The sequence below is a fragment of the Alligator mississippiensis genome, chromosome 4, assembly GCF_030867095.1.
Source record: "Alligator mississippiensis isolate rAllMis1 chromosome 4, rAllMis1, whole genome shotgun sequence".
NCBI classification, from domain to species: Eukaryota; Metazoa; Chordata; order Crocodylia; family Alligatoridae; genus Alligator; species Alligator mississippiensis.
In genome coordinates, this window is record NC_081827.1 from 245,604,672 (window position 1) to 245,626,338 (window position 21,667).

General features: G+C 45.1%; 1 protein-coding gene across 4 annotated transcripts in view; it reads left to right on the forward strand.

Annotated features, from left to right (window-relative positions):
* Positions 1–21,667, forward strand: part of MYLK (myosin light chain kinase) — a 356,584-nt gene that overhangs the window by 245,644 nt on the left and 89,273 nt on the right. For all 4 annotated transcript variants that reach the window (XM_006259414.4, XM_059727477.1, XM_014599482.3 and 1 more), the window contains 2 exons: positions 5,189–5,305; positions 8,383–8,469. In XM_006259414.4, the coding sequence (XP_006259476.3) occupies positions 5,189–5,305; positions 8,383–8,469 (204 nt within the window). The remainder of the gene's footprint in view (positions 1–5,188; positions 5,306–8,382; positions 8,470–21,667) is intronic.

Here is a 21,667-nt window from a genome sequence, read left to right on the forward strand (position 1 = left end):
CCTAGATCACAGAACATGGGCCTTTTGGGACGTTTCTTTTTCCTGTTAAATCCCATCAGATATTATTTGTAATTGAATGCATTTAAATAGACACTGTTGCACTCGCTAAGGAATGACAGCACAGACCAAGATTTACATGTTTAATAAGAAAATGCTTTCCAAGAGGATATTTAAAGTAGTTAGTGGATAATTAGTATATAAAAAGATTGGGGCTAGTGCAGGGCTTTTCAAGCTGAGATGCAAATGCTCCCAGGGGTACGTGGTGCTTTGCCAAAGGGTACGTGCCTAAATTTTAATAATGATGGAGGAGCTTCTGATTAGTCATCTCACAGTAAGTAATGGCATTGCTGCGCTTTGACAACAGCATTGACGCTTTTCCTAGGGAATGAACATGTAGAGTCATGATGGGTGCAGGAGGTACAAGCAGCAACATTTTGGATGTACATAGCCAAAAGTTGGAAAACCACTGGTATAGTGGACAGAGCTCTGGAACGGCAAGCCAGATGCCTGGATTCTGTTTCCAGTTATGCCACTGGCTTTCTCTGTGACCTAGAGCACTTCTCCTTATCTCTCCCTGCCTCCGTTTTCCCTTCCCCACCCTGTATATCTGTGGTATCTGTTTAGCCCATAAGTTCTTTGGGGCACGGACTCGCTCACTGGGCATATACAGGACTGGTACAATAGGACTCCGTATCTCAGTTGAGGTCTATGGACGATTGAGGAGCAAGAAGGCCTCTCTTCTGTGGGGTAGGTTCTTACTTACAATGAGTAACACCTTACTCCGTGAGTAATCCTGTTGATTCCTTTTGGACTACAGAGGTAGTGATGTTGTAACAGGCCAAGTTAAGGCAGTCTTCAAAATGAGTGAAGGTGGTAGAATCTGGCCCTACATTATCCTGTGACCTTACTTAGCCTGTTTGAGGAGCTGTATAAGTGGCAATAATAGAGTAGTAAGCACAACACATGCTCATTAAATAATGAATTGGAGTCCTGGTTTGCATTTGGTACAGTTAAATAAGCCAATGACATGAGCAAAGCATCAGTAGTGACACATCTGTCACTTGAATATTGAGTTTCCATTGTGTGTTTTCCTTGTTACTACTTGTTAGTACCATGCTTTTGTCCTTCCAGTGGTTGTGAGAATGTACTAATCAATATATTGCTGGGGAAATGAGAGGGGTTAGATGTATTTATTTTTTTGCAGCCCAGTGACTAGTGTGTTACTCCAGCCACAAATATACCCAAATATGAGCTAGAATCTCAGAACTGGTAATGGAAATAATGGATGATTTAACTAAAATGGTAAGCAGGGAAGGAGTGAACAATGGTGATGTTTAAAGCATTAGGCTTTTCGATCTCCCCTGGTGTACCTGAATGGAGCAGCTAACATCTTTCAGAGCTAGCAACCTCCGAGTGAATGGCATATCAGCTTAATTCATCCTTTAACTAGACCAGGGGTGCTCAGTCTCCAGCCCACAGGCCAAATACAGCCCGTGGAGCCATGGTTTCCAGCCTGTAGGGCTCGCATGGGTCAGGAAACTTGACAGCAGGGGGGGCAATGGCAATTAATAACGCCACCCTCCCCATTGCCAAGTTCCCAAACCCAAAGCTCCCTGTGGGCCAAGCTGGGGCTGGATCACGCCCCCTTCCTCCCTTGAACCCCACAGGCAGGGGTGAGGCCAGGCTATGCCGTGGTTCCCCTGCAGGCCAGGCCATACCTCCTTCCCCCTGTGGGCTAGGTCCTGGCCACCCACTCTACTCCGCTCCGTTCAACTGGATTGGGTCCCACGGCAACCGCCCTGCATGCCAGATTGGGACCACCAGTGGGATTCAGCCTGCAGACAGACTGAGCACTGCCCACCTGGCTTGCTGGCCGGAAAGGTTGAACACCACTGAGCAAGTCCTGTGATTCTCAACCCCGGGGTGCCACAAGATCCTTTGAAGGGTGCTGCAGGAAGTGTGAGGAGGTAAGCAAATAAGGGCAGTTCGGGCTGTTCCCACCTGGTCATTCCCCCATCCCCACTGCCTGGTCTCTCTGTAAGGAGGTAAGCACCATAATAAATACATTTGTGTTTGAAGTGGAATGCCACTCACTACACAGAAGTTATGGAGCGGTGCCTTTAGTCTAAAAAAGTTGAAAACCACTGCTTTAAACCTTCAAGCATGTCACCTTCAATCAACTTTCTTCAGTTGCTGTGAAATGCAGCTTTGTGCGTTTCCTGGTAGCTCCACAGAGGCTGGATTTTAAAAATACTGTTAACACAAAGCATGCTATGTCATGCGGCAAAGGGCATTCTGTTACTGGAAATCCTGAGGATTTGCTTGGAGCTATTCATTTAATGATGGGGACTTACCTCTTGGCCAGGGCAAGATGTTTCAATGAGCATGTTGAGTAAAGAAGATTTTCCATTAAGTATTAGCTTGACTAAAGTTTTAGGGACATATTTATAGTGCTCTGGACAGCCAGCTGGACTCTGCTCTCATTAGTAAAGTGTCTGACAGTGCACACTGTATGGAAGTGTGTCTATTTTGTAGTGTAAGCTGTAATAATGATGGTTTTATGCGGTACTACGTTACCTTTTTGGTGCACGTTCGATAGAAGTGTACCCGTCCTTTGACTGAAATCAGCCAGGCTCCCCCATCAAATTCAAGAGCCAGCAGATATTCCTTAGAATATTAATGTGAAGGCTATCTGTGCAAGGGTTTTTCCAACATTTCTTCTCTGAAATGTGGCTGCTGATCGCAGCGTGTTTTGGGTTCCAGCATGATTCATTACAATAGGTCACGTGGGGGAAACCACACACTTCTTGCCTTCCTGTGAAGCCTATTACATGTTCCAAAGAGGGTCAGTCCTTCTCTGCAGAAACAATTTTTCACTGGATTCCCCCAGGGGGGAAAGTAATGTTCCGTATGCAGCTGAAAGACCAAGAAAAATGGTCTTTCTCTCCTTGTGGAACAAAGCAATTTAGCGAGGAGCTGTTTTGTTAGTATTTTTTTCCAATTTTGCCTTCCCTTGTATTATCCATTCCCCACGAATTCAGTATCAGGATTGAAGCCTGGTCTCTGTTTCCCTTGGAGAAGCCTACAAACGGCGCTGGTATTCCTCTGGCGCAGCTCGAGGCGGTTCCTTTTGAAGGGACGTTGGGGCCGGTTTCATCCATGACCGTTTTGTCTCCCAGGTGGGAGGAGTGGGGAGCACAGGGAAATCAGGCCCAGCTTGTAGTTAACTTAGACCCATGCTAGGGCAGAGAGAAAGAGTAAATCCAGAAGAGCTGGGAAGGCAAAGGCAGACTATAAAAGATGCAAGTGGGATAAACAGAGAGTGGTGTGAAGAACATAGCATGGTTAGGCTGAAGGCCCAGAATTTGTACCATGCTCTCTCTAGAGACCCTTCCAGTGAGTGAAGAAAGACACAAGCTCCGGTCCCCATATCCTCTGTTTAAGCAGAGTGAAGGGATGGCTGGAGATCTAGCTGGCTATTTGTGTTTGGCTTTTGCTTTGCCATGGGCATGGATGAGCCAAGTCACTCAGAGCGCCAAAGTGGCATAAAGACGATGGGGGATGTGAGGCTGCACCCAATGTTGGACCGAGTAAGCCATTGCCATGGCCCCAGCTAGTGGGAACAGGCCCTGCCTTGGCTCTCAGAACTGTAGCCCACGCTTAAAAAAAGGAACTCTATCTCCCTCGGGTAAGGTTTCCACGGCCAGAGCCGAGCACAGGCTGAATCCTGCATCCTGTCTCTGCAAACTCATGAAACCCAATCCTTGAACATTTTCCAGAACTAGGACTTGGTGTGCTGCTTTCATACCGTTGATCTGGTGGACTGCTTTTGAGAATTAGGTTCTATTAGGAATTTGATGTTCCACGTAAGTGGAATAGAAGAGTCTATGTAAGTGGGTTTAGGCACCAGTGCAGTTCTTTTCCTCCCAGCTTGAGTCCCTGAAAAACTGTTAATGCAAACGGTGAGGGAAAGTCCTGTTTAGTGACTCAGTCTTAAGGGTGAGATGATAGTGTGCATAAAAAAAAATAGATGTATGAATACATTTTCAGGATTTGAAGAGGGTGGAATAAAACCATGGTTAAGTTGCCTCAGTCCACCGGTGCCTAACAGGTGGAATAGATGATCCTTAGTGTTACATTTGTTCTGTGAGCCATGTCATCAAAATGGAAGTAGCTGCCTTTTCAAATTACACACGTAGCTAAAGTTAACCATTTACATCCTTGATGCCAACATGAGCATTAGACACGTGGAACCAAACGAACAGGTTACCCCTGAACATTTTGCAGAGGTCCTGTTAGTTCAGTCTCAGGTTACGAGCTCTCAGGAAATCTTTGCCGTGTTGGTACAGGACCTAGCACAGTGAGAACCCAGTCTCAAGTCAGACACTGCTGTAATACAGGCAAGGCTCTGATCTCTACCGGCTGTTTATTTTAGGTGCAGGGGTGCTACCCTAATTTAGACAGCCTCGCTTAGGTACATTTATTTATTTCCTTTCAACCTTCATATAGAGGTGTCCTGAACCATCGTGAAGTTGAGAGTTGGGCTCGAGGAAATGTTGTTTCTTTCTATCTTTAGACACCAGCAGCAATAAAGAAGTTGTGATCTTCAGTAGGACTCAGTGGGTACATCTACATGTGCGCTCTAATATGGAGTTGACTGATTAGCTCCGCAGTAAAGCATCACCATCTACACAAGTACCAGTATTAGGATGCAGTAAATTAATTAACTCTTCTATAAGATAATACGGCTGGGGACAGTACTGTCTTCTGGCGGAGCCATTTACTGTGTTGCAACGCACGTGTGGATGGTGACCAGGACAGTAGCAATTTGAGCAAGGGTAAAGCAGCCCCAGACTGCCAGCAGGCTCCAGTTTCAGCACGCTCATGCCCCAGCCAGCCCCTCCAACATGCAATGCCATCACCTGGAGCCCACAGCTGACCCCCCCCAAGCCCACTGCCAGTCCAGGACTGTTCTGCTCTGGCTCAAAGAGCTGCAGTCCCAGGCGCATGTGCAGGCACTGCACCCAGGAGCAGTGTACTCCGGGACAAACTGCTCCAGAATTTCTCACATTGCATTAATTGTACGTGTAGATGCACCCAATGTTGCCCATTGCTGTCAACAATGACATGCTTTTGTGGGATTGAAAACAACGCCTCTTTGACCTCCCTCTTTTCTCCTTTGTGTTAGAGTCCCTGTGTTCACTCACCATTGAGAAGGCATTGCCTGAAGATGAAGGCCAATACAAATGCATCGCCGAGAATGCAGCTGGAAGAGCTGAATGTGTTTGCAGTGTGTTGGTGGATGGTAAGTCCTTTGCCTAATGGGAAAACTCCTCCATTGCAATGTCCTCCCACTCCCTCTTTCTGTGGCTGTTCTTTCCTAACTTCATTCCTTGGATAGAAAGCTGTAGAAAATAGCTTCCTGCTTCCCTCACACACTTAAATTCTTTCCATGAAAATGGGAACTTAATCCCCACTGTAAGGCGCCTGAGCCGGGAACCAGCATGGAGCTGCGCGCTGTGGCTGCCTTGTGGTGTCATCCTTTTGTACTGTTGCCTACCGAGTTTCTAAAATGGTTTAGAGCAGTTAGTGTCACTGAATCTACTGAGGATTTGTGTGTCTGAGCTCTTTGCATTCTTTCAGTGTGTGTAAGAAGTATGTATAGGAAATCTGTCTACTGCTCTCCCTCAGATCTATGCAAAGGGTAGTCCTCAGTCTGCAGCCATGGCTGGTTCTGTTCAGCATGGTCTCTGATACATTATCTTTTCTTTGTTTGTTTTTTCCTAATTCTTTTTGACATCCGCAAATCAGAAGGTGTTTAGAGAAAAGCAACCCTGAGCAGAAGTAAAAGCACAGTGACAAGACACTCTTTCATAATATAGCAGCCAAGGCATGAATTTTAGTTGCCAATGTTCAAGGTGATGATGCTAATGATACTGTATTCACCTGTCGATATTTCCTGCCTTGGTCAAGCAGAATGTTGCAAGGCTGATAAAATACAGGTCACCTTTCAAAATGCAATACATTCATCCACAATAAACTAGTATATGTATCCAAACTAAACCAGTAGAACAAATGCTAATTATTAACTTAGCTTCAGCCTGGGAGCAGGATAGATTTTTCTTGAATAACCCAGTACTTTGCAATGCAAAAAAAAAAAAAAAAAATCCAGTGTTTTTCAACACTTATCGTCAAGAGGCAGCTGAGATACAAATATTTATAGCATTGTAGGGCAGAAAGGACTATGAACTGCATAAGGCAGGGTATAGAATACCATCCATTAATTGATGCAGAAAATGAAATTTGTCTTCCTGTACTTAAAATAGATAGGAACTTGGATAGCCCCAAAAGTTGATTCACATAATAATGACCAATGTAGACAAATATGCTATTATCTTAATAAATTAAGATTTTATGGAGCCCTTTAATTAGTATCATGGCTTAATTTTTTACTACATTATTTCTTTAAACCTTATGAACGAGATTCTACTAGGAGTATGGTTCATAAGAAAGACTGTCTAGAGAAGAAGTTCAGATTCTGGATCCAGCTTCCTATATCTATGCGGTTTAGGTAAGGATAATCCTGCCTTGAGGTAGTGGTGGACCAGCTGAGGTCCCTTCCAGCCCTTTTTCCCCCCTATGATTCCCCTGCAGTTTAGTAACAAAGGACTGGATTTCAAAGAGCTCAGCACCAAGTAGTTCCCTAAATCAGCCTTTGCATCTCCTCAGTGCCAGGCTTCTCTGTACCTTTTTCCTGCCTGATCTCCCTCCTTATTTCCTTACCACTCATGAAGTCGTATTCTTGCCACCCCCATGGCTTTATTTCCCTGGCTAAATTTCTTGCTGGCAACACGCTACCTGGAAAGCTGGGGTCAGCCTTAGGTTTGCAGTGTCTTGTATCCTATGAGGTTGTCAGCACATAGCAAAAGACACATTAATTCAAGGCCTGATGACAGGAGTGGCATCACCGCAGCTGTCTGGCACTGGTACCCCTTGTGCTCCGCACTTGCTCCTATAATGTTGGATGTTACAGTGACCACACTCCTGCCTCAAAGCTGGTGCCCACTCCCACCCAGGGCTGCCAACTGCTGCAGAGCACATTGGAAATTACTGCTGAAGACTAGAGATTTTGGGAAAGGGGACACCAGAGCAAAACCCTGCTTTTAGTAATCCCCTGAGGCCATCACTGTCCCCAGAGAACAGTTTCCAGAGACTGGAAACTCTTTAAATTACAGTTCTGATCTGAAATGGGACTAAAAATAGCACCTTCCTACTCAGCACATGGGCGTCCTCTGTGTTTCTAGAGTCCCAGCTCCTGATTTGACTGGCTAAAACTACATTCATATTATATCTTGTTCTTGTCTGTCCAGCAGGGCCAAAACACCTACAAGGGAGCATGCTGGATACTTCTGTCTCCTTTTGCCTCACTTAAATCACTAAATTCCAAAGCAATCAAAGACAGCAGAACTGCACCCCACTGAAGGGGTAATATGAGAGTAGTGTGGGAGTTGGAAGTATTTCTGAAGACATAATTTGGCCCAGAGACCCTTTATTTGGCTTAGGAGCAGTTGTGGGGGCAGGCACACAGATGGTTTTAAGATGAAATGTGAGGATCTCCACTATCTGACATGGTTGCCTGTCATTGCAATGGACCTGACTAGGTGACCAGCAGATCCCTTCTAGTCCTTCATTCCTCTGTTAATAATAATGATAGAGACAACGTTCACGTTCAGGTGCCAAAAGGAGCCTTCAGGGCGGAGGATTTGGTGGGTATGGGGTGGGGAGTCTTGCAAACCAACTGAAAACACTGACACCAAATGCGCTCCATTGTGCCACTTGTGTCATCTATATCAAAGCAGAACTATTAGGTATAAAAGTTTCCTCCAAGAAACTTGTATCTTTGTGTTCTGTTAAAGGCCAATTACTTTCAAAATTGCGTTTCCTGTCAGTGGCAAAGATGTTGGCCAGATGGGTCAGGTAGAAAATGGGATATAAGAATCCCACGTTGGAAGTGATCCTTTTTGGCACCTTAAAGGCTTCCCTTGCACCTCTCTTCCTGGGATGGGCAGAAAGCAGCTCAGGATTAGTCCTCTTGAATCAACTCAGTCAAAATAGGCCTGTCAGTTTTGGAAGCACAAGTGATTGTATCTGCTTCCTCAGCTCCCATGTGCAGCTGCCTCCCTCGTCCTTCTCCTCTTCTCTCCTCTGGCATTATGCAGCAACTGTGTGCAGTTAATCCTGCCTAATAATGTACAAGCCAATGATTTCCTCTAGCTTTACATAAAGACCCAACACAAATGAGTGGTAATTGAGGAGGGGTCCTTTCTGCTTGCTCATTTTCAAATCAAATTAAGATTTTGTTGTTGTTATTTTTATTTTCAGAGCCTTCACCTACAAAGACCCCAAAGCCAACCGAGAAGAAGACAAAAAAGCCAAAGAGCTCACTTCCCCTTGTATTGGCAACAGAGAGTAAGTGGTAGTGACTTAATTGCTTCCTTTTCACTGCAATCATAACAGTGTTTTGGGACCTTGTGTTACTTCCCTTCGCTGACAGGCGTAGGAACTGAGCAGGCAGCTTGTGTTGTTTCTTTAACCTTTGCATGCAGGTCATGCGAACTGAGCCTTGGGAGGGGAGGGAAGGGAATAGGAGGAGGAGACACCTACAGTCCAGACCTATCCCGCTAAATTCTCAGTTCCCATAAGGATGCAGTAAACTCGTGACACAACTTATTTTCCAATTGTCTTCTAAAATGTACATGGAAATTCTTGAGCAGTTTTTTGTCTCTGCTTGTTCAAGTTGCACTACATCCTGTGTGGGTAAGAGAAGGTGATCTGGGTGTCCTTACCTCCCGATTTAAAATGCTGGCTATAGCGTAGTCTTCTCTCTTCATTCCCTGTGGGGATAGGGCATGTATTATGGGGTCTGTGTGCTTTTAAACTTAAAATAGTCTGGCTGATTGTGATGTTAATTAAATAACTTGTCACTAGCCATAAAATGGAAGAATCCCAGGTTATGCCAGTAAAACACATTAAACCTCTCTGAAGTAACAGCACACGTACAACTCTGCATGTGTCTGCTCAGCTGAGAGAAAAAGTGCTTTTTAAATGAAACATTAAATCCAGTGCAGTAATGTCACTGTTTATAAATTCCAAATTGTACGGTTGCGTTGGAAAGGAAGAATAGCATGATGTACAAATAGGTCCCTGAAATCAAAAAGTGCTTCTTGAAGGTAACCTAAATTGTCTAGTACAGTACCTCCTAAGAAGATGTGGAAAGAAAGCTCTCTTTATGGAAAAAAGCATGTCTTCCTCTTCAAGACCTGACTGTGTCTAGCGCCTTTTAATGGAAGTACAAAATAGTTTCACTGTCTATTTATATTAAGATGTCATCTGCTTCTCCTGTATGACATATTTAAAATGTATTGTAAATGTTCCCAATACAGTTTGATGATGCTCCATAACATAGTCTTGAACAGTACCCAGAGGGCTCTTGATTCGTAACAAGTCTGGGTATATGATGCAACCATTTAGTAATGATGCACATTGTGCAGTAATCCTATGCATCTTCTGTCAGGGCTCCCTATCTTCAAAGACCTATTCTTCTGCTTCTTCCAGCCTCTGACTAGAGCTGCCAAAGCAACTTCAGAATTGCATTTTAAAACTCACATCCTTGGCTGGTACAAATCCAAACAGCTCCGTTACCTTCATGGGAGCTACGTTGATTTGCATCAACTAAGTGTCTGAGCTCAAAGCCTCTAGTAAAAAGTGCAAGGACAGACCAGTGGTTTATACTTTACCTTCAGCAGAAAATAGCGTTATGCAGAAATTCATAGGGTCATAGGAAAGTAGGGCTGGAAGGGGCCTGGCAAGGTCATCTAGTCCAGCCCTGCTCAAGGCAGGATCATCCCTGACTAAACATCTCAGTCAAGTGTCTATCTAACCTGCTCTTGAAAATGTCCAAGGCTGAACATTTAAAATTTCTCTAGGTAGCCTGTGGTAATGCTTCATAGTTAGAAATCTCCTCCTAATCTCCCACCTAAATGTTCCCTGCTGCCGCTTGAGGCCACTGCTCCTAGTTCTATCCCCTACAGGCACAGAGAAAAGCCCATCTCCAGAATTGACAAAGCTATACAGAATAACATTAAAATTCACACCTATACCAGATTCCTCCATAGTCTTATGGAGTGCCAGGCTCCTGAGGGGAATCAGTGGGTAGTATATCATCCAAACATTCTGGCCTATGCCCAGGTCCCTCTCCCAGTAAAATCATTGGGTGTCTTGCAATTGACTTGAATGGGGACCTCATTCATAGAATCATAGAATCATAGAAGTCGGGTCGGAAGGGACCTTGTAGATCTTCAAGTCCGACCCCCTGCCTGGGCAGGAGGAAAACTGGGCTCAAGTGACCCCAGCCAGGTAGGCATTGAGCCGCTTCTTAAAGATCCCCAGGGTAGGAGCCAACACCACTTCCCTTGGAAGTTGGTTCCAGATCCTAGCCACCCTAACTGTGAAGTAGTTCTTACAGATGTCTAATCTAAAACTACTCTCCAACAACTTGTGGCCATTATTCCTTGTTATCCCAGGGGGCGCTAGGGGAATCAAGGTCTCCCCCAAACCCTTCTGGTCCCCCCTAGTGAGTCTATAGACAGTCACCAGGTCCCCCCTCATTAAGGAACAGAAGTTGGCAATTTGGACATTAGGAATGATAAGAAACTGAAGTTGAACAGAAGGTGATTGCCTCTCTTGTGCTTGCTTCTCTGAGTGTTCATCAGGCTTGCAGACCCGCATTTCAAGGAAAACAGTATCAGGACAATTAGAGCTAGTTGATGCCTCCAAGTTCCTACTGCAGTGCTGTTTGAATAAGCGGGCAGCTGCAGTTCAGTGGGCGCATCTACATGTGCAATTAATGCGCCTTAAGATTACTGTGCATTAAACTAAGACACAGTAAAGTACACATGGGAACATACCTATATGTGCACCCACATTGGGATCAAATTTGCTCCCAATGGCAGCAGTTGAGTCCAGGGGTTCTCCTGCCTCACTGCCCTGCTCTGCCCCCCTGCAGCAGCCAGGGGGATCTCCAGGCTCCCTTGGTGCCAGTCATGGGCTGGCAGGTAGCACGGGGGTCAGGCCTGGGCTCCGGAGAGCTGGGGAGAGCTCCCAGCCACGTGGAGCTTGGGATCACAGCCTGGCTCAGTGGTGCTGGCTTGGGGCAGTGCCCCATGGCTGAGCAGCAGCAGCACCCTGAGCTCTCCCCTTGCTTTGCTTCCTACAGGGACAGGGGAGTTCTCTGTCCCCACAGCACTGGGCCAGGGACAGAGAGTATCCCTATTCCCTCAGCCGTGCCACTGCCCATGCAATGCATGCCCTAGTTGGTTCCTGCTCCCTGCCCATGCCTGGGGGAGCCAGGAGCTGAGTAGCACTGGCACCAGGGAGAGTCATGGCAGGGGGGGTGAGGAAAGCAGCAGCAGGACCGGGGGGAACTGCAGGCAGGGTAAGCAGTGCCGGACCGGGCGGAGAGGGAAGCAGCAGCAGGACCAGGAGAAACCCCTGGTGCTGCTTCCCCCCCCTGCACACACACACAGCTCCCCGCAGTCCTGGTGTTGCTTAGCCCCCACCACAGCTTCCTCCAGTCTCAGAGCTCCTCAGCTTCCAGCTCCCCCCAGGCATGGGCAGGGAGCAGGAGGTGGCTGGGGCATGTGCTGCATGGGCATCAGCAGGGCTGAGGAGACAGGGAAGCGCTGCCCCAGCCCAATGCTACAGGGACAGAGGGCTCCCCCATCCTGGCACTGTTCAGCTCCTGGTTCCTGGGGGGAGCCGGGAGCTGAGCAGTGCCAGGACCAGGGATAGGGAGCTCCCCCATACGCTCAGCAAGTAGAGCAAGGGGAGAGTTCAGGGCACTGCTGCCGCTCAGCCACGAGTCATTGCCCCAAGCCAGTGCCAGTGAGTCAGGCTGTAATCCCAAGCTCCATGTCGGAGCTGCATATAGTTCTCCCAGATCCAAAGTGTATTTCTATTCCATTCTTTTTATACATTAGAACTATTTGCATCAAGCCCACATCGGTGCATCTTACAGTTTGCTGATTTGCTGATCAAAGATCATTATTATTACTAGATTCCTGCATACCTTTCCATATCTGTTGTACCAGGCTTTCATTGTACCATCCTACGTGCTTTCCTAATGATTGATCACTTTTTGTGTCTTGCATCTTTCCAATTTACTGATCAAAGGACTTATTCCATTACAGTTTCTCCTACGCGTCTATTGTTTAAGGTTTGGTACTACCCTCCTACATGCTATTATCTACTGTGGCAGTTCATACTGTTTCTATCCATCTCGGGACATTCTTGAGCAGAACTTTAGACCTTCAGGCTTTTAATTCCTCCTACTCCTGGCCAGCTTTGTGGCCTACACTGGTCTATATTACAAAGGGGGTTTGAATACCCAATTCACACTCATTTCAATAAGAATTGGGTTTCCAGATTCCTTAAGCACCTTTGACCATCTCAGATTCAAGTCTCCCAGGGGCTGTTTTGGGAGCCTGTTTTTGTGAGAAGCAACATGTAGATAACTGAAGCAGGAGCCCTTACCTGTTTACATACACAGTGCAGTCTCCCTCTGCTGCCAATATTTTGTTTAAGAATTGTTATCTGCCAAAGAACCAAGTTAGCCACTTAGGTGTATGTGTCCCTCTTTCAGGGATCTTGTTTTTCCCAAGTGCGAGCATCTCTTGAGAACAGTCATAAAATACCCACTTACCTTAAAACATGGGTTAAATTGTGCTCCAGTTTCTCTAGTCTGTGTTACATCCTCAGCCTTCATTAACCACAAATCCCTCTGCCTGCCTGCAGTTGTATTTTTGGTTTAGCTCTGGTGTTTATATTGCCTGACAATACTTTTGCTTGCAAATCTATTTAAACTAATAAAAAGCCAAAACGTTATTTAAAAAGAAAATTTGGCCAACTCGCACATTTTATCTGAAAGCCCATATTTCAGCCTAACAAGTACCCTGTCATATGGTTTAGTGGGTTTTCTATCTATATTTACATCTGTACTGTATCTTTGGCAAATGCAGTTCAGAAATGGCGCGCACTCTCTCCATAGTAATAAAAAAACCTGTAGCTTTGTTACGCTGGCATTCATAAAAATATTTTTATTTAGTCTTTGTCTGTGCCCTGTTTCCCCTCTTTTTCCTCTAGAGGTTCCCCATGAGGTTTTGGGTTTAAACAGGCCGCAGAGCAAAACTCAGCTGAAACCACTGAATTTCACTTGGTTTCATCGTAAAATAATTTGAAACTGCACACTTTGTCCACTGAATCTATAAATTGTCCCGCTTCTTGAAACTTGAGCCTGCGGGCTCCAAAGTTGCAACAGCCTTGACAAATTTCTTGACAAACCTGGTGTGTTTTTTAAAACGTGCAGCATCCCTAAGTCCAAAGGAGTTTTGAGTCTTGTGACCATTCTGCAAACTCTAGATGTTAACTCTAAGATGAAAAGAGCAACTTACAAGTGAGAGCATTACAGTCTAGGTGCATCGATCTCTAGCTACAGAGTTGGCTGAGCAAGCAGTCAGAGGCTTGCCAGTCTCATCCCAAGAATGATATGTAGCCTGGTTCTGTCCACCAAAGTCAACCAAAGGGATAAAAGTAGAAATACCCCATTTGGTGATTTGAGCAGCATTTGATTTAACAGCTTGTCTTGTGGCCTACACCTGTATTACATTACAGCTGCAACAGCAGTAGGTAGCAGAGAATGTATATATTCTTTCTGCCTTTTTAAAAATCCCCACATGCAACAGAATTTTCTGTATTTCCATAGTTACCATATTACCTAGAAGAAGATACAATTTCCACTGAAGGCGATAGGCTTCAGATAGGCTGTAGGCATATCTATCTATCTATCTAAAATTAGAGCTCAACCCAGTATCTTTGCTCAAAAGCCCAAAGTCAAAACAGAAATGTGAAGAAAATTAGATAAAAATGAGAGTATCTTTAAAAAGCTGTAGAGAGAAGCTTTAGAACAGTGATCCAAACTGTTTTGTTCTGAAGCAGGATTCATTTTTACTTGTGAGATTTTAAATTATGGAGCAGGGTGCAATAGGGTCTTAATAGATACTTAAGTGCCACTCAAGTACTTAATAGGTAGAATAGGATGTGGCTCCAAGTTCCTTTAAAAATGAATGGTTATCCAGCTCCCTTGGTTCACTTAAACAAGCAAAGTCTCTCCCCCACTGTACAATAGATACTAATTAAGGGGATATTGTTGTCCCCTCTCTCTGCTTTGGAAACTGAGGCAGAAGTTTAAGGCCAAGATTATCAAGAGTGACTAGTGCTTTATAGTCCTCAAGTAGATAAGTTACAAGGGACTACATTTCAGAGGGTGCACTCAGCATTTTCCAATGTGTAGGCCCTTTCCATGATCTCGGGTTGTGTACAGTTTCTTTAGCACAATCTTTAGTCTAACCTGCCCAGGGCCACACAGTCATGGCAAAGGTAGGATTAGAGCATCTGTTTCCTAACACCCAGCCTTGAGCATCTTCTGCTGTTTCAGACTGGCTCTTCAAAGTTAACTGCTAAAGAGTTATGAAATGTATCCCTTGTGCCAGAGTAGATTTACAGGCTTAAGCACATTTGTTTTTGGAAAACATTTACTTGTTAAGCACCAAAAGGGCAACGAAAAAAGTGGGTGATGCTGGAAGCTTTTGCAAGATTTTTAGACTTAACCAGTACTTAGTGTAGCACAGCTTTTCCAGGTTACAACTACTCAGCAGACATGTAAGCTCTGAAATAGTCTAGAAATTCATCCTGCCTGAATCTAAATCAAGATATATAGTGGAAGAGTTAAAAACCTCTGCACGTCTTGCAAGAAATGCCTACTGCGTTGTGTAGGCAGTGTTTCTCACTGAATATTAAGGAAAGGTAATGTTGAGGTGATGTTGTTGCCGTGATGGTCCAGGAGAGATGCAAGAGGCACGAATTCTTGTGAATGGTCTCTTTTATTGGACCAACTATGGTTGGTGTGGACATAGGAAAGCTTTCCGTTATCGCTGTATCCTTCCCCAGGCTTAGGGTACGGTGACATTACCTCTGTCTATACCAACAGTACAGGTGGTCCAGTAAAGACATCGCTCACAAGATTTCTTGTCTCAAAGTAAAGGTGACGAACTCAGGCCATCAGAGATGGAGAAAAAGTCTCAGGGATATATTGGATTTCCCCATCCCGGTTGCATCTGTGCTGTATCCACTTAAATAGCACATGCTGAAAGAGGGCTCTAACTTAGTTAATCATATCAAATGCAGCTTCTTTCTCTGCTAAGTGAGAAATGCTTCAGGGTATCTCAGAGAAAATAGCGTTAGTGCATTGATTTTGGGTTGGGTTTTTTTTGGAATGAGCAGTACCTGTTGTCTTGTGATATAAATCTTTGTATCTGCTACTACATAAAATCTGTTTAATTTCATGTCAAACACAAGTCAGTGGAGCAATGCTTTCTCTTGCTGACATTTGTTAATATAACGTCACCGCTGACACTGTCCAGAACAAATCTTCTGGAAGGCTGCACGGCTATCTTTCCAGATCTGATTTCTCAACATCAGCGTCTCTCAGATACCATGCTGAGCAGCGGCATCATTGAAAGAGCATGTCATAAATGTAAATGTGTCGTGGTCTTTTTATCACGCTACTTATTTATCCCTGTAGCAATGAGCACTTGGAGCATTTTAATTACTGTCAAAAAATTAGGAGTCAATGGCCAAGCAATTAGCACATGGTTTTGTTATTGCCCTTCAATAAACAGCCTTGTCAGAAGATCCAAGCGTGTTGGCGCCATTTTAGGTAAACGTCACCCTGCAGAACTAGACTTGACATGTCTGCTTGGGACAGTGTATAATCAACTCATAAAGCACTTCAGTTTATTCACTGTTTTCCATTCCTTATCAAGAGGGAACGATGGCTTCTGCGAGTTACAAGTACGAGCCATTTGTGCATATTTCTCCCTTATAAAATGAAATGCTTCTGCTTCCCTCCGTTATATGATATTTTTTTCAAGCTCTTTTGCCTCAATATACAATATGCCCAGTTATGATCAATGACTTATTCCTGTCCTTGAGAGGAGGGAGAAAATAATCAGGTCTGAGACATCCTTTTCACCACAGACAATCAAATACTCATAGATCAGGGAAATCTTCTGCAGGGCACTTCGGTGCTTCAGGGCCTGGTGATTTCCTCCTGTGAGCAATGGGAAAGCTCTGTTGCAAAGGAAGGATAAAAATGTCAGAATAGAGACCTGAGTAGAGGAAATGGATGTAGAGTTTTGCAAAGCCAGTGCTCGACCTAAGCATCTGGGCCGAGGCGCTGTGCTGGGGTTGGACAGGAAAAGAAGGTTACGCCACTGTAAGGCTTTTCCTTGCTTCCCCTAAGGGTTAGATGTGCATTCTTTCTTTCCCGGCATGTCTGTACCCCACTCCGTGTACACTGCCATGCAGAGGGCTCTCATAGAGCAGGCATGCCTTCCACGCACTTAAGTGCAAAGCATCTGTGGAACATGTGTGCATGACACTTTAAATCAGGTTAAGTTCATCACGGGGGCACAGTAGGGAATTGGTGAGTATTTATTCACCAAGGCGCCCCTGGGGGTTACAAGAAACAATGGTCACAAGCTAGCGGAGAGCAGATTTAGATTGGACATTAGGAAGAACTTCTTCACAGTTCGAGTGGCCAAGGTCTGGAACGGGCTCCCAAGGGAGGTGGTGCTCTCCCCTACCCTGGGGGTCTTCAAGAGGAGGTTAGATAACCATCTAGCTGGGGTCATCTAGACCCAGCACTCTTTCCTGCCTATGCAGGGGGTCGGACTCGATGATCTATTGAGGTCCTTTCCGACCCTAACATCTATTAATCTATGAAATGCTTTTGCACCACTTTAACAGCGTTGGTGTTTGCATGTTTCGGCAGCATATTGCGCATTAATTCCAGCTGCTGTAGCACATTCGGCAGCGTAATGCACCTTAAATGACTTTGGGGAGCAGCAAACTAAAACACCTCTGAGGAGTTTTAGTTTGCTGCCCTACAGCCACGGAGTGAAGCACCGGGCTCCGTGCAGCTCAGGGCCTGTGCAGGAAGCCCGTGCAGGCAGCCTGGCAGCAGCCCGGGAAGGCAGGCTCCACCCAAGAAAAAAAAAAAGTGGTGAGCTTGATCCTACCTGCAAGAGCTGCCTGCATGCATGAGCTGCACGGGGACCCGTTCTTTCTTTCCATAGCTGCGGTGCCCCCTGGGACCGCCCAAGCCATGTGCCTGCAGGCAGGTCCTGGCTGGTGGGGGCCACTGCTGCCACGGAGGGAAGGACCAGCCCCCCCCAACAGTCCAGGGATCGCTCTGCCCACCGGCAGCTCGTCCTCCCCTCCCCTCCCCACCGCCGGAGAGGCAGGTAAGACATGGGTGTACGCAACACAGGGGTTTACTTCTCCCTAAATTAAAGCAGTATTTTAAAAAACCAACTGCTTCAATTTAGGGTGAAGTAAACCCCCATTTCGTCTACACATGCCCCAGCTCTCTAGAAGATCAGTCCCATTGCCAGGGAGGCCCCTTCCTCTACAGAGGAGAGCACTGGATTTGCCCCCAGCTGCTGCTGAAATCTTCCTCCTTAGATCCTGAGCTCCATTGTTCAGCTCTGGATCTGAAGCTCCCTATGGCTCTGTGTGATATGAACTGGCTCATTGGACTAGGCACAATGGAGAATGACTTTGTGACTCTGAAAATTAGCCTAATAAATACAAACTGGCTGAATTGAAATGTCACGAAAGGGACCCAGCTTGTTGAGTCTTTAATCAGTGGCTCAGTGCATAAAAGAGAGCTCAGCTACTGTATATATAAAGCAATAAAGAAATATTAATTTATTATAAAAGTCATTTCTCCCAAGTGCCCATTTCAGCACTATCTCACTTATGCCAGGTATGCTGTTCGACTTTGCTGGGTTACTTTATAGTTTACACTATACTGACATTTCTAACTGAGTTAATATTGGCAAAGAACAGTATTTTCCATGGGCTTCGCTTACAGTCCAGCCTACATAGCTGCATGTTGATGGAAGAGGAGAGTGGCGTTTATTAATCATCTTTCATGGAGACAAATGAAAGCATCTCCATGGGTATGTTTTTTTGCAACATGAGCCTGAACTGGAGTAAGGTTGCAAACTTGAAATGCCCAGTGAAGTCATTGTCTAAGCGTGGGGGACCGGTGGGATGGAACAGAGATAGAGGGGGAAGCTTTCCGTCTTAAAGCTGGGCTCCAGAGCCCACACGGAGACTTCAGAGGAGACATGATATCCAGAAGGGCCAAATACTGAGCTGCCCCCACTGAAGACACTGACAGCTGCTGAATGCTCAGCAGTGTTGAAAATCAAGCTCCCTTAGTCAGGATCTAAATAAATATCTAGCACCCTAGCTTTAGGCTTTTATTTCTGAAGCATCTTAGTGCCTGATCCTGTATTGTTGCAGTTGATGGAGGGGGGTGGCAGTTTTGGGGCTCAGACCCTCCCAGGCTGAGTGGAATATGAAGACAATAAAAGCTAAAAGCACTTACTGTCTCTGCCTGCCTCTCACTGAAGTCAGCACTAAAATTCCCTTTTCCTTCAGTAGTACCAAGTCAGGCTGCAAGATGCTGTGTTTCTGTTCTATGCTAAATCTCTGTAGTACCTGGTTTGTCTTCATGCATTGCACTGTATTATCAGAACTGGGTTGAAGTGCTTGCCTCACATAACTTGTCTCCTTAAAGAAAATATTGACAATAATCGTCTCCCATATTATGTTCCTTTGAGTTATGGAAGCTCCAAGTGTGTTGATCTATGCTTAGTCTTCTCTTCTTTAACTGGCAAAGTCTCTGTGAATCTCCCCAGATTTCTTAAGGGAAACTGGGAAGGAAGAATTAATGACAGGGCAATCTCTGTATGACTTGGAAGCTAAATGTGGGGTTTTCCATCAAACCAGCCGGTCGTTTTTAATGAGAAAATAAGTGATAAAAAATGTTGCTCAAACAGCTTTGTCATTGACATGGACGCAGTTCCCCAGCCTAGCTTCTGTATCACCAAACTTAGCCTGACTTTTCCTATCTTTCAAATACTTATTTGGAAGGCTGCAAGAAATGTGATGCTTCACCAAAAGGAGAAGCAGTAACTAAGTTTTCAGCCCTCCCTGAAGTGTCCATCCTCTCTGCAGTGCTCTGTTGTCACTGCTGCCTTTTCCTTTCTGGCTGTCACTGTAGGTTGCCGCCTCTGTGTGAGAAGTACTTACAGCCTGCAATGGGAAATTCTTATAGCTTGTGCTTTTAGGTCTGGAAAGCTTTGGTTCAGCCCCCAGCGTGCCTACCAAGATGCAGGCCATCACAGTCGGGTGGCTGGAGCGCATATATATGTATGCTTTTCTATGCATAGAAAAATATTAAGTTTTTGGCCATTTGATATAGGGGATAGAGATAGAGAAGATTCTTCAGTCTTCCATGTTTTAAGAGCTGAAAGTGTTGCAATGTTTTCATCTGAATGTATTTGTTGCTGCCACCTAGGGAAAGGTTGAGAAGCCAGCTCTAGGAAATCAGGTGGTAGGTGCCATTTCTGGTTGATCGTGACGGCTTTCATCCCCATCATTTCACTTCATTTACCAGACAACATTTCTTCCAGCGCTCTCATTTCTGCTCTTTTCTGTTATGCAGAGTCAATAGGTAGTTAAACATGAAAGGAGAGTGGAATGACTCCAGGACGGCCTGGTGGTCTTGTAGTGAGTCAGAGGACTGGAACGCAGGAGCTACACATTCACTTCCCACAATGCCTTTCCTACAGGACCTGGGGAAACTGCCTTTACATCTCCTTACCTTTGTTAACTATCTATAACAGCACTGAGTGATAACACTGAATTTCTCTATTCTTTGTCTTGCCCAGTAAGTCCTGAACAAGTCATGGAACTGTTGAGAGCAACAAAGTCAAGTGTCTCTTGTAAGTGTGTGTGCACGCACAGTGGAGGCCCATGGTGGCAAGCTCTTTGGGGAGGGGCTGTCTCATAATTTGGGTTTAATACAAGGACTAGCACAGAGAGGCCCCATGTTCAAATAAGGCTGCTGGGTACTGCAGCTGATCAAATGTAAATACTAACAGTGTGTCACTGTATATTGATAATGTTGCTAGAGTCTTTCCATTTGATTCTAGTGTCCTATGGAATAATGTTGTGTGTGTGTGTGTGTGTGTGTGTGTTTGTGTGTGTGTGTGTGTGTGTATCTATATATAGATATAGATATCTATATCTATATCTAGATAGATATAGATACACACACGTAAATTATATGCGTGTGTGTATACACATACATACATATATATGTGTATGTATACACACACACACATATGTATGTATGTCTGTGTGTGTGTATTTTTTTAATTTGTTTTAGCAGCTATCGGTACTAGAGGCATCTCATAATTGACAACTGGCATAACTGATGCCCAAGTGAGATACAAAAGTTTTTTATTTCAAGTTGCTAGAGAAGTTCCCTGCCCACGTTACCTTTCGCTCATATGCTTTACTGCAGGGAGAATGCAAGCCACAAATATTAACTCCTGTGATGCATGATTTAGTCGCGTCCCAGGGCGGGTGAAGACTCTTGCATATTTAGGGTTAAACTGAGACTTCAGGGTAGGTCCCAAGCAACAGACAGCACTAGGCAGAAACAGTCTATGTCTTTAAAGAGTCACAACCTGGGGAGGAAAATAGATTTACGGCTGCATCAGTCTTCCAGGCAGTTGTCTGCGGTGGTGGGAGTATCAAGTGAAGTGGTCAGGAACAAAAAAAATACTTACTGGGTTGTGGGGTGATGCTGATTCATCAGAACGGAGACATTTTGGGGGGAAGATGCCTGTTTCAACAAGGGGAATGACAGGAAACGTTTTTCAGCCCAGGGATGGAAACCGTCACTGAGAGGAAGCCCTGAGCAGTAGTTTGGTCACCAAGAGCATTCACATGGGTTGTTGGAGAGCCCTGCTGAGATCCTTGGGCTGAATCGAGCAGAGCAGGGGCTCGAACCTGGGTCTCCCACTGCCCCGCTGAGCATTCTGGGTATTGTGGCTCAGAGTGGGGTCCACTCAGGCTTTCCTGTAGGAGTGTTTTTTCTCTGGCTGAATAATGACATATTCCTCAGGCTATAGAAAGACCATGATTGCCTGACTGACCCAGTGTTTATGGCACTTGCCTGGGATGCAAGAGGTTTAAATTCCTGCTTCCCTGAATATTTACTCATAGGCAGAGCTATTCTTAGGCTGGACAGACACTTCCCATTATAAGATCCCATTTTCAGTTGCTAGTGACTTTGCCAGATTTTACCCATATGAGCTGAAATTTTCCATTTGGTTATCTCATTTGTCTTAGCCTGATTCTTTTTCCTGTTTTGTTTTGGTCTTGGCTTTGAGGGGAAAAATCAGTCTAAAGATTTAACCTTTTTCCAAGAGAACATATATATTTTTTTTTAAATTGCAACATTTATTTTTTGCCAGCTATAGTGCCTCCATACTTTGGAAGAGAGGTTTGAAATTTGGCAGAGAGGGCGGTCTCTGGGTCAAGGATGTGCCTTGTGCTTCCCCTTGGGAAATCTGCCCAAATTCGACCAAGTTATATGTTGAAATGTAGCAGCTTGCACACGCTC